The sequence below is a fragment of the Rhinolophus hipposideros genome, assembly GCF_964194185.1.
Source record: "Rhinolophus hipposideros genome assembly, chromosome: 11".
In the NCBI taxonomy this organism is placed as follows: Eukaryota; Metazoa; Chordata; class Mammalia; order Chiroptera; family Rhinolophidae; genus Rhinolophus; species Rhinolophus hipposideros.
Window position 1 is genome coordinate 74,581,797 of NC_138057.1, and position 12,183 is coordinate 74,593,979.

General features: G+C 48.7%; 1 protein-coding gene across 3 annotated transcripts in view; it reads right to left on the reverse strand.

The window, feature by feature from the left end:
- Window positions 1-23: 23 nt before the first annotated feature.
- The window catches only part of GOLGA1 (golgin A1), a 41,525-nt gene continuing 29,365 nt past the window's right edge, over window positions 24-12,183 (reverse strand). For all 3 annotated transcript variants that reach the window (XM_081066537.1, XM_081066538.1, XM_081066539.1), the window contains 8 exons: window positions 8,745-8,834; window positions 7,893-7,995; window positions 7,603-7,763; window positions 7,001-7,144; window positions 4,086-4,145; window positions 3,384-3,554; window positions 2,754-2,840; window positions 24-2,188 (listed from right to left, as the gene is read on the reverse strand). In XM_081066537.1, coding sequence (XP_080922663.1) covers window positions 2,108-2,188; window positions 2,754-2,840; window positions 3,384-3,554; window positions 4,086-4,145; window positions 7,001-7,144; window positions 7,603-7,763; window positions 7,893-7,995; window positions 8,745-8,834 — 897 coding nt within the window. In that variant the 3' untranslated portion in view covers window positions 24-2,107. The remainder of the gene's footprint in view (window positions 2,189-2,753; window positions 2,841-3,383; window positions 3,555-4,085; window positions 4,146-7,000; window positions 7,145-7,602; window positions 7,764-7,892; window positions 7,996-8,744; window positions 8,835-12,183) is intronic.

Consider the following 12,183-nt stretch of genomic DNA (forward strand, 5'->3'; position numbering starts at 1 on the left):
GTAAAACCCACTGTAGTTGCATCTGGATTGAAGACCTTTAATCAAAAAGTATATTGCACCACAAATGAATTTTCTACAGCAATTTTTGATAATACAGTCCCTATTTACAACATGGAGGGAGCGTCCAGATCCAAAGCTTATAAAGGGCTATATATAGTGTCTATCACAGAATGTCTATACACGTAAAAGTGCATGAAATCACTTAGAATCGTCCGTCTTCCTCTTAAAGCTGAAGGAAGTTCAACATGCAGGAGGAAAGCCTAATCAGAACGAATCCTCTAAGCAAGTAGACTGAGTAATGGGCCCACAACTACTCCTAGACCTGCTGGGGGACGTGGGTGGGGGTGAGACCAGCTCAAGGGCTGCAGAGGCCAGAGGACTGGCACAGGCTCTCAACTGCCGGAGCCGCCTCTGGCGAGCCCTACACTGCCTGACCTTTGGGATCCTCTCCTGGAACAGGTGAAAACGCTACCTCTTCCTCATCAAAATGACAGAACAGATGGGACTCCTGTGTTGTCCCCACCAGGTAAATGGAAAATAGCATTCTAAAAAGAACGGACATCTGCAGGGAGTCGTCGGGAGAGGTGGGTAACTGAAGGATGGGTCACTTGGGTGGCAGGGAGCCCGAGTGGGGACAAAGGTGATGCGGCCCTTGCTTGGTATGTTTAGGTCCGTGCAAATGTAGCAGGTTAACTCTGCAAATCCTGTTTTTATGTGAGAAAATGTAACCCTAAGCATAATTGAGAAACATAACTTTACATCAGAGCTAACAATAAATTTAGCAGCTCCAGTTATGAATTGTGTATTTAATCACTGTGCCTTTCCTCAAACGAAATGAATAAATGGTTCCCCTTTAGATTGGATATTGCGGCTTCTCCAGGGCAAAATGATAATGAACACAAGTTTTTATCAGTCACTACGAGCCACCTGCAGGCTGTCAAGTACTGCAGCCAGCTGCGGGCTGTGGATGCCATATATGACTGGTGTCATCTTAAATATTTGGGGGTAGGGGAGAGAGGTGGCTCCATATCCAGGGCAGACCACCTCCAGTGGTGGTCCAGGCTGCGGGGAGGGACAGCTGCTGCCTCCTCTGAACACCGCAGACTGCTGAACAGTAGAAAACGTGAGTAGGATCTGCTCAGTGTTAACAACCCAGAATTCAGAGCAGAGCAAAATGAAATACACCACTGCTGTGGGCAGCAGAGGCCACAGAATGCTAGTGAAGCTACAGAAGCACAGGAATCCCAATCTTACAGTTTCCTCTGGATGCTCTGATTTTCCTTTAGGAACACCATTAAATAGACTTTATGAAACAGAAGACATGTGGATCATAGTGAAGAACTTCAGCTATAGAAAACACTTTAAAATGGTTTACAGCAACCTATCCAAGACAAGAACATTCATTAAAAAGGCAGTTGAGTGTATTTGGTACTAAGGATCCTTTTATACATTTGCTAGTTTTCTTCAGTAAAATGAAATACTGCCAGCTGCGTATTCATTCATCCACAATGGCCCCAGAGAATCTTAAAAATGTACATATCTAAAGTTCTAGGCAGTTTGAGAAACAAGGTAAAATAATGTTTTGAGAGAAAGGTTAAAAAGCCTCTTCTAACTCACCTGGACCAAAACGTGCTACCAGGGAAGGGGACAAATAAAAGCCACCCCGCTGAGTTGGCTCTTCTCAGCAGAAGCAGGTGAGTCTGGCCTGCTGGGCACCGTTTCAAAGGGCTCCCTTTACTCGGGTGTCCACTACGTGAGGGATCAGGTGCCTCCTCCCTGCCAGATGCCGATGGCTTCAGCTTTAAGAGCTAACGTTAACAGAGGATTCAAGTGCACACAGGTGCTGGCCGGGCTGGGATTTTAGCAGCACTGGAAATGTGGGTAGTGTCAGGACCCTCCCGTTTGTGACCAGAATGACAGGATCAGTTACCTCCTGAGGTTCGTATCAGTCTGCAGGGAAGTGGGCCTTAAGTCTTGTAAACAATGTTTAGACGCATGTACAAAATACTGCAGTTACAGTGATTAAAAACCCACCCAGACTGGTGTGTCAGTGTTCTTTTCACAGAAAAAGTGTCAGCCATGGAGCTCCATCCTTGGGTAGTTCCATCTAGGACCATGGTATTCGAGGGTTGGAGATGGATGGCCGGATGCTGCCCTTGGGAGCTGGCTTCGACCCAAACCACGACATCTGTGTTTGAAAGAGGAAAGGCTCCTGAGATGAGAATCAGGACGAGGTGCAGCAGACGCTGAAAGAGCCTCCGCATATCTGGGCCACCCCCTCCCGCCCCGCCCGCATCCTGCCTCTGGCTGAGAGCAGAGCAGTGAAGACGATGGTTGCAGGCAGGGTCGAGAGCCCATTCTAAGTATGGGAGGAAAACGTGAGAAAAAAACCGAGTTCCTAAGAACAAGGTGGTGGAATTAAAGGTATTTTTCCCATAACATTTTTTCCTATAATTTATGCAGGTACTTTTTGAAATTTTTTCATTCTTTCAAGTCTGGGTGCTGTACCAGACTAGGGCTACTGATGAAGTGATATCAATGAATGTTTTGGAAAATGAGGTCGGTTGGTCAAGTATAGCGCAGACCTGTGGGCATAAAGCATCAAAGCACGTCCTCAGTAAATACTGCCCTAGTCAAGTTCATCCAAAAGCACCTTCTAAGCCGATAACACAGCTGTGGGCTGCTCTCACCTGCTGGTACTGGGATCACGAACTCCATTTTTAGAAGCTGGACGGCCGACCAGGGAGGCCTACCTTATACTCCAGGGTTTCTTTGAGCATGTTCTCTTCCTCTTGCGAAAAGTTCAGCAACACCGACACAGCTTTTATAAGATGAAAAGCCTGAAACAAAGTAAGTTTTGCTGCCTGGGCCCAAGTGGAGGTGGTACAGGGGGAGTCGGGGCTAAATGGCAGTGTTTCTGGTTCTGTTCCTGGGTGTGCGCTCCCGACTTGGTGAGCCAGGACATGTGGAGGGTGAAGCTGGGCAGTCTGAGCTCTGACGGCAATGACAGGTTCTTTGGCTCCCCTCCATCTTTTACTTCGGGGCAATTGGCAAGATCACCAGGACAACTTAGCAGCCATCCTGCTCTTCGGCAGGAAGCAGGGAGGCTGGGCGGGCGGATTCGGTTCCCCAGACACTGGCCTCAGCATCCAACCCACATGCCCTCCCAGGGGCCAGTTTCCTGCTAGGTCCCCTCTGCTTGCTGCTCAGTCAGCAGGTCAATGCCAGCTGGAGAATGACTAAGTGTCCACATTGGTGGTCAAACTGGAACACGGGAGAGGAAGAAAGAAATGGACTTGGTAGGAAGCCATGCAGAGCTGGGACAAACGAGCCAAGCCTGCGGTGGAACTCAGTACCCAAAAGGTAACTCAGAAGCCCTTTACCTCGGATTCGCGACAGGACATGAATTTTAAAACCACATGTTTAAGGTACTCGAAATTGATCTCGCGGGCATCAGGCAGGTCAGCGTTATTTGTGACAGAAGGGGCCATGTTTGGCATCTCAGGGCCGGGCTTCTCCCGGACTTCAAAAAGCTCATTATCGGGTCTGATTTTCTGGAAAACCAATGGAAAGATGCTACATTAAACCGCTCAAGACAGGTCTGAAAATCACCTGGGAGATTCACCTGGCCCATGCTGTGACCACCTGCTGGTCGTCTGCAACAGCCTGCACACCGCTGGCCAAAGGGCCCCCCTGGGAGGAAGCACCAGTGTCTGAAGAAGGCTCAGCCCCTCCGGGTGGGTTGGACGGCTGATAGGAGGGAGAGGTCACCTGGGGAAGTCCCGACATTTCCTTTGTCTGTGTCAGGACACATCTCGGGGCAGTGGGTACCCCAGTCATGGCGGAGGTGCTGCTCTTCTATGTCTGGCCTGGCACTCTGCCTTTCACGTGGGGTGCACACGTCACCTCACTGACTTCTCTGACAACATACAGGCCTGGAGGGGATATTCAAGCTGGCAGGGCCACTGGCCCACCAGCCAACATCTGACGCCCCAGAAACCCCTTGCAATCAACTGGGGGAAGGGGAGCATCATCAGGTGGAAGGGATCCCAGGTAGGACCAGAGGGGAGAAGGGGGGCACTCACCAGTTCCTTCTGCAGCGTCTTTTTGAGTTCCAGCATCCTCTGCTGCATCTGCTTTATGGTCTGAGACAAACCCCCCGCCCCGCAAAAGCTGTCTGTTAAATCACCGTCTTTAAGGTGCAAAGGATAACAGAACAGACAAGACACTCTCTTGGGCCCCTTTCATCTGTTAGAAGTCCCTGCCTGGTCTCCTAAAGGCTTGAGCTGTCACACCTGTGCGCCGGCTGCCATGGGCTCTTCCCCTCCGTGCAGCTGTGCACACACTTGCTCTTCAGGCCCTCCAATGGCCACCAAAGTCATCAGATACTCCTCTGTGGAGCGTGTGAACGCCCCAGGGCTGCCCCACCCTCCCCAGGGGCTCTGTCCTCAGGACTGCTTCCAGGGCTTGCCTCCATAAGCGATACAGCTAGAAGCCTCTCTGTACAGTCGTTTTTGTCCTTCAGAATTATATTTATGTGTATGATCCCCAAGTAGAATACTCAGGCCAAAATCTATGGTTCTTATCACTACTACTGCTCTCCTGAAGTACTGTAATTTGCGATGCTTACTTGGACAGTGTAAAAGATCAGGGCTTCTCTGCACAGAGCAACATTGGGTTTTATGTCTTTTACTTATTTATTTTATTTTTAAGTGTGTTTAATTATAATAGTATAATGAGCCTTAAATGTAATTTATTACACAGTCCATTAATCACTAAAAACTGTTTTCCCAATGAAAAGATTTACTGTACAATAAGCAATATGGGAAAAAAATTTAAATAAAAAATTTCTCCAAAGCCTCATATATGTATTATATTAAAATGAGTTTTTCCTGTGGACTTTTAGTTGTCACCATTCCTGCATCAAGTAACTATAATTTTGAATAGTATTTTTTATTTTCAGAGTTTTCACAGCTTTCTACAGTATTCCTAATTATACCTTTTAATGTGACAGTAACTCTAGGAGATGCCCCATGTTTTAGTGCGTTTCCTTCCCATTTTTAAACGAAGCCATAACATGCTTTGTTTTCTCGAGAGAGACATCTCCACAGTTTCTAGAGGAATGAGAGGACCGGTCAGAGGAGCAGCACACCTGCCACCCACACCCCCATTTTACAAAATGGCAACGTGTTGCTTCAGTTTGTATTCTCTTGGTTGACCATGAGGCTGGACATACCCTCAAAAGTACATTTGCTATTTTACTTTATGTTACTTGATTTTCTAGGATTTTGGCTCATTCATTAATTCATCCAACAAATACCGAGTCCCTACTATGTGCCAGACACTGTGCTAGAGGCTGGGGAAATAGCAATAAACAAACAAAAAATATCTGCCCTTAGGAGGCAAAAGTGTCAAAACCAAATACACAGTATATCAGAAGGCATGGAGGAAAAGAAGAAGGTAAGGTGACAGGAGCTCTGGTGGTGAGGGCTACTAACAGAGATAGCTAGGGAGGCCTCACTGACAAAATGATACCATAAAGGAACCGAGGGTAATTGGGAAGAATCTTCTAGAAAGAAGGTTCAGCAAGTGCAAAGGCCCTGAGGCAGGAGGGTGCTAGATATTCACAGACAGGCAAGGCCGATGTGCCTGAGAGGGAGTGCTGGGGCAGGAGAGCGGGTGCGGAGAAAGGCGTATAAGGACCGGACCACACAGGGCTTTGTGGGCCACTGCAAGGGCTTTGGCTTTTACAGAGATGGGAAGTCATCACCGGCGGGAGCAGAGGAGTGACAGGGAAACCAGTTAGAAGCCCAACACCACCTTCTAGGGAAGAGAGGACGGTAACCTGGCCTGGGGTGCTGGCTGAGGTGGGGATGAGAAACAGTCTGAAGAGAGAGCCAAAAGGATTTGCTAATGGTTTAGAGGTTGAGGGGGTCGAGGACGACGCCAAAGTTTTTCCCATTTACTGCCGTAGGAAAGATGGCAGCAGACACTAGGGAGGATGTAAATCTGAAGTACGGTTTTGGAAGTTTAAAATTTCATATGCCTTTTAGACAGGCGCGTGGAGATACAGAGCAGACAGATACAGGAATCTGTGAGCTGTCTGGACTTGAGAGACGGATGTGGGAGCCAGCAGCGTACAGAATGGGTGAGATCACCATTTAGAGGAAAGGTCCGAGGCTGGACCCTGGGGCACAGTGTTTGTGCACTTTTCTGTGTATATTTTACATTTCACAGGAAGAGATTACATGCGTGAGAGAGAGCAAGAGAGAGACAAGTGGGGAAGGGAGGGACAGAGGTGAAAGAGTAAGAGAATGAACACTTTTCCCTTTGTTAAAGATCTAAAACAGGTCGACACATACAATCACACAACTGGGGGACAGAATTTCAGGCCAGAGCAATAACTACCCAGCACATTTAACTTCCCAGGACACTTGAACAGCCAAGATCAAATGAAACACTGCATTTACACAGGAAGAGGCCTGGCAGGGAGGGTGGAATCATGACATTTATTAAGCCTCTACCCAATACCAGAAATTTTATAGGACAGCTAACAAACACTTTCATTTCTCATCCCCCAACATCTCCCTCCCCACCCAAATAAAAACCAATTAAAGGCAGGTATCACTGCTATCAGTTCACAGCTGTAGAAAGGAAGTACACAGGTTAGGTGACAATATGGGTCCAATATGACCCAGCTTGTGACAGCAGAGGTGGCTGGGCACACCCAGATTTGCTACTGCTCAAGCTCTAATACTCTGGACATTATCTCGAGTGGGGGGCAGGGGAGAAGCCTGGTGGAGTGTGAAAGGAAGACGACGATGCAGGAGGAAAACAGAAGAGGAAACCCAGGGAGAAGCACTTTTGATGGGCGCTCATATCTCGCCCAAGAGGTGCCCAGGGGCATCAGCAAAACTCTTAGAAGAGACTGAGAAGGTTTCGGGCACAAGAACTGGGAAAGAGCAGAGATGTAAACAGCCGAGGAAAAGAGCAGCCTCACCTTATTTTTCTCTAGAAGTTGCTGCTCCAAGTCCTGTTTTTCCTTCTGTAGTTGCCTGAGATCCATGGCCCCCACCTCACCATTGGGTATTCCCTCTGCATCCGGGAGCTGGTGTGTGGGGTCCCGCATGGCCCTCGACGTTCCCTACAGTGTGGTGGCAGCAAGTTGAGAGCCAGGACAGGGAATGGTCAAGCTAAGCCACAGGTCTATGGGGAAGGAGACCAGACTCGTTCCAAAGGTGTGGACGGTGTGCTCCAAGCACCAAACAAACTATGGAGAGCCCGTCCCATGCCTTCCAGAGGGACAACCAGTTTTCCAAGTAACCGGTCTGCTCGGAAGGAAAGGGCTCTAACACCTGAACACTGATAGGTGTTGCCTCGTCCAATGGGCGCCTCCAGGCAGTTAGGCGGCCCCACGTTAAGGAAAGGAAGCTAAAGCACAGGGCAGTCACGAGTCCCACATCCCACATCTTGAGAACCCAGGGCGCTCCCGTGTCTTCCCACTGCCACCTCCTGCTGGCAGATAGCGGCAGCCAGCCCGTGTCTAGTTGTGGCACACGGGTGCCACCACCCCGGGGCCTGGCAGGCGCAGATGGGACTTACGTGGGGCTCACTGACTGAGAGCGCCAGCCCCTGCTCCTGGCCCGGCAGCCTCAGCAGGTCCTCCTGCACAGCAGCTGCCTGACACTCGGCTGCCCTCAAGCTCCGCAGGGCCTCCAGTTCGCTCCGTAGCTGCTGGGTCTGCAGCAGGGCCGTGTCGTGACCTAGGCCGGGCAGAGGGGAGGTGAGCGCCGGGAGCCCGGTGACTACGCTGCATCATGACGGGGCCAGCTCAGGGTGGGGGTGCTGGGCAGGAAGCGGTGAGAAGGCTCAGCCAGGGCCAGACGCCTCACCTTTCTTCAACTGGAGAATCTCCTGTTCTTTCTGGAGAATCACTTCATTTTTTTCCTGCAGACTCTGCTCCTTCTCTTCTACTATGGCTGTCAGGTTTTCAGCCTTGGAGAGAAAAACCAACCTGAGAGAAGGTTGGCAGCAGTAACCCCATCTCCTCCAAAGGAATATCCACTTTCTACTCCCCAGGGTCCCTCCATGAATCTCTCCCTGAAGCACAGCCTAGCACACACCCCAGGCTGACCTCTGCTCCTATAAACATACACAAATCAGTTCTCCTTGGCAGGGGCCCTGCACAGGGACAATTGCCCTCACTGCCCCTCGGGACTGCAGTGAGCCTACCAAAGACTTGGCCCCTCTGTCCAGCCTTCCAACAAGCTGTTAGAACTGTAACACCCACCTCCTGAGTGCCTGTGAAATGCCCAGTTCGTTCTACATGACCTCATCATGGTACCTGGAAGGTGTGACTGTCCTAGAGTCTTTTCAGAAGCATCTCTGAGACTCAGATCTGTTAAGGATTTCCCCAAAGCCTGAGCCAACTCACTACAATGTCTGGGGCCTTATGCTGAGTCTGTCTTCATTCAAAGGCAGGCTCTTCTCATACTTCCCTCTGAGAGCCCACCTCAAAGAATTAGAGCCCAGTAGGTACCTGCGTATGGGCTTTTCCACAAGTGATGTTTTCAATAATAACTGACCATCAGAAATCTTAATGCCATCCTACGGGGTGAGGGTTTCTTTATAACGTTTTTCTCCCACCTTCCTAGAGACTTGAGGGGAATCACACAGCAGCCAGCATTCCTGAGACCTGTGTCCACCCCGAGCCCTGGACAGAGAGGGAGGTAGGTTGGTCTCACCTGTTCCTGGAACTCCTCCCTCTGCTTCCGCACCTCCTCCAGTGCTTGAGCCATTGCTACGCTCACAATTTCTCTTTGGTTGCATTCTTCCTACAGTCCAGGACACAGGCAGGAGATTGAGCTCAGCCGTTTTTAGCTGTACACGTCATATGAAGCCCATAGAGGGAGCACTGTCTTTTAGGGTCAGACTAACATTCTTCCTGCTTCCCAAGGTTCCCAGGCTGCCCTGTTGGGGCAATGTCTTCTGCATCCCTCTGAGACCTGTCCTGGTGGGCAACCCACCGATCTCTCTAGAAATGAGGACACTGCTGAGGGCCAGCTGTCCTATGAGCACACCAGGCAGTACTTGGGCTAAGGCTTGGGGACCTAAAACTTGAAGAGCTGGTCTAATTAAATTGACACAGAACGAGAAGACAGACTGGCAAGCCCATGTGAATGGTGCAATGGACTGGGACAATCTGACCACAGAAAAAATAATAAGCAATTACTGAATTTTAAAAGAGCAAAATGTCACAGGCTCATCAAAGTAACTCATTTTACAGGAGAGAAAACTGAGGCTCTGAGAGATTAAGTACTTTGCCTGCGGTCCTAGAGCTAGTAAGTGGCATAGCCAATTTTAAGCCAGCTCAGAGCCACGCCTCTAGATGCTAGACACCACTACCCAGAGTACCTTCTACCACGAGCAGGGCTGCTTCGCCGGCCTCCCCCAGAGCATGACAAACACATTAGTCCTCTTCCCAGAGACAGATGCCATGCTCGCCCATCAACCCCCAGATAAATAGTATGACTTCTCCGGTGCCTGCATACTGGGCAATGATGTCTGCTGTTTCTGTCTACCCAGAATCACCCCTTCTTTGGGCACAAGAGCCTCATCAATGCTATTCTCCACTCCCACCCCATAATTCCATAGTTCTGATAGGGCTGCCAATAATGATACCCCCATGTCGTGGCTATAAGGACAGGCATGTGATTCAGGCCTGGCCAATCATAGTACTTCATCCCTCTGGACAAATCAATTTGTTCAAAGGGTGGTTCTGTCACCCAAGATGAGCCAATCAGAATCCCCTTTCATATCACAATCCTTTTGTCATATGGTGATGCTGAGAGGGTTGCTAAGCTGAAACGCTATCAGCTTAGAGCTGCTGTGGTGATGTCCACTCGATCTGTAGGACGCAGTCTCCAACATGGGGAAAATCAAGGACAAGAGCTGGGTGAATCACAGGGCAAGAGACAGTAGAACCAGGAAGAGCGGAGACCTGAAGTCCCCAGGTTCCAGTCAGACAAGTCTTTCTGGTTCTGTGAGCGACTCAACTCCTACAAAACCTCCCTTTCCACTTATGCCAGTGCAAGTGGGTTAATGGAGGGCGACGTAAGCCTCATGGCCAGTGGCATTCTTGGCTCCTACTGCACAGTTGTCAGCCCACCTCTAGTAGCCAAGGAAAACTGGTACCTGAACTCAAAGGCTGACAGTGGCATCCTGAACTACCCCAGACAGCACCCCTCATCAGGGGAGGCTCTGGTGATGTAGGAGAAAGCAAGAGGTTTCAGGCTGGGTGGAGCTACGGAACCCTGGACCTGTGTGCCCAGGTGGGGAGGTGACAGCAGTGCCATGCCTCTGAGGAAGTCCAGAAGAGACACTATGTTGATGTCTAAGAGGATAAGAGGCAGACTGAGCGAGAAGACAGGGAAGCAGATCAGGGCAGGAGGCAGAGACTCAAAGCACCTCCATGCCAGGAGCTGCACTTGGTACTTTCCGGCTGTGGTCATGCTTGATTCTCAGGGTAATCCTGGAGGTCAAGAGTTATTATCTTCAGTTTAAGAAAAGGAAACCGGATTCCCTCAAGAACCAGCTAGTGATGGGCTAGGCTGGCACGCAGAACCAACCCTGTGCTACTGCCACCGAGCCACATGCAATCCGGGCCCGGGGGTGGGGGTAGAGGCTGACTGGCAGGTCAGGCCCTCCGCAGGAGGCACCAGCTACCCCCACGCCCAGCTCTCCACACCCGAGAATGACTTCCCCAAGGGAATCATGGAACAGGTGTTTTGAAAAATATGAATAAAAAAAATTCTAAATACGTGTGCACCTAAAAAGAGTGTTTCAAAATACTTGAAGCAAAGACTGACAGGACTAAATGGAGCAAGAGACAAATCCACGAACACAACTGAAGACTTAGCACACCCTCTCTCAGTAACTTATGGAATAGACAAAAAAACAAAAAATAAAAAAATCAGAAAACAAATGATTTGAACAATACTTTCTACCAACTGGATATAATTAGCATTTATAAAATGCTCTCCCTAACGAGAGCAGAATATATCTTCTTTTCAAGAGCACTGAAATATTTACCAAGGTAGACTACAGGCTGGGTCATAAAACAAGTCTAAATAAATAGCAGAGGACTGAAATCTTTCAGAGTATTATCTGACCATAATGGTACGAAACTAGAAATCCAAGATATTGAGAAAATTCCCCAAACATCTGAAAATTAACCATACTTGTAAATGGCCTGTGTGTGCTGGCTTTTCAGTCCCCGCCTCTCAGCTCACTCCCACCTTTTTCTGTTCTGCTTTGTGATGCTGCACCTGGGACTCTGCAAACCACATTTCTGTTCATCCAGCTGGCTCCATTTTTATCTCTGCCAACAGGGGAAGCTCGAGGGAGACTGGTAGGCAGGAGAAGGGAGAAAACCACTCGCTCCTTCCTGTGAGCTTCCTGTTTCTGTGAGCAGGGCCGATTCCAATGTCTCCCTGAAGTAGCAGGTGCATTCACTTCGCAGTTTTTCCAATCCCTGGGGCTGAATTCACTCCCTGCCCTTTCCCCCACACGAATGCCCACTGTACAGCATTCCCCCAGAGGTCTGAGTGTCAGACCTGGGGGGCTCCTAGTCTTGATTTTTATGTTGAATAATGATCACTTTTTCACTTAGTTTCCATAGTCCTAGGGTTGGAAGCTACTTCCTGAAGTTGATACCTGTGTGATATCTTTTAACTGTGTCAGTACTGAAATAAAACTTTACACCAGAACATAAATTCTCATTCAAATAACTTGGATGGTTCCTTTCTCCTTACTGGACCACGGCCCTCACTGTGGGTCAGATTTTCTGTTTCTTTTAGTGTACGTATTTGCTATAGTCATTGCTCTTCATTCTTTCTTACTTCTTTACATCTTCCATACTCCATCAAGAATTTTCTTTCACCTGAAAGATGCTTTAGGTGCAAGTCTATTGGTGACTAATTCTTTTTTTTTTTTTTTTTTTGGTGACTAATTCTTTGCTTTTGTTTTATTGATTTTCTTTAGTTCTTCTACCATTCTGTATCTACATACAGATTTTTAAATGTATACTGTTTGGATTTGTAAGGATTCTTACACCTGTGATTTGACAGCTTTCATCAGTTTGGAAAATTCTCAGCCATTTTCTCTTCAATAATTGCTACCGTC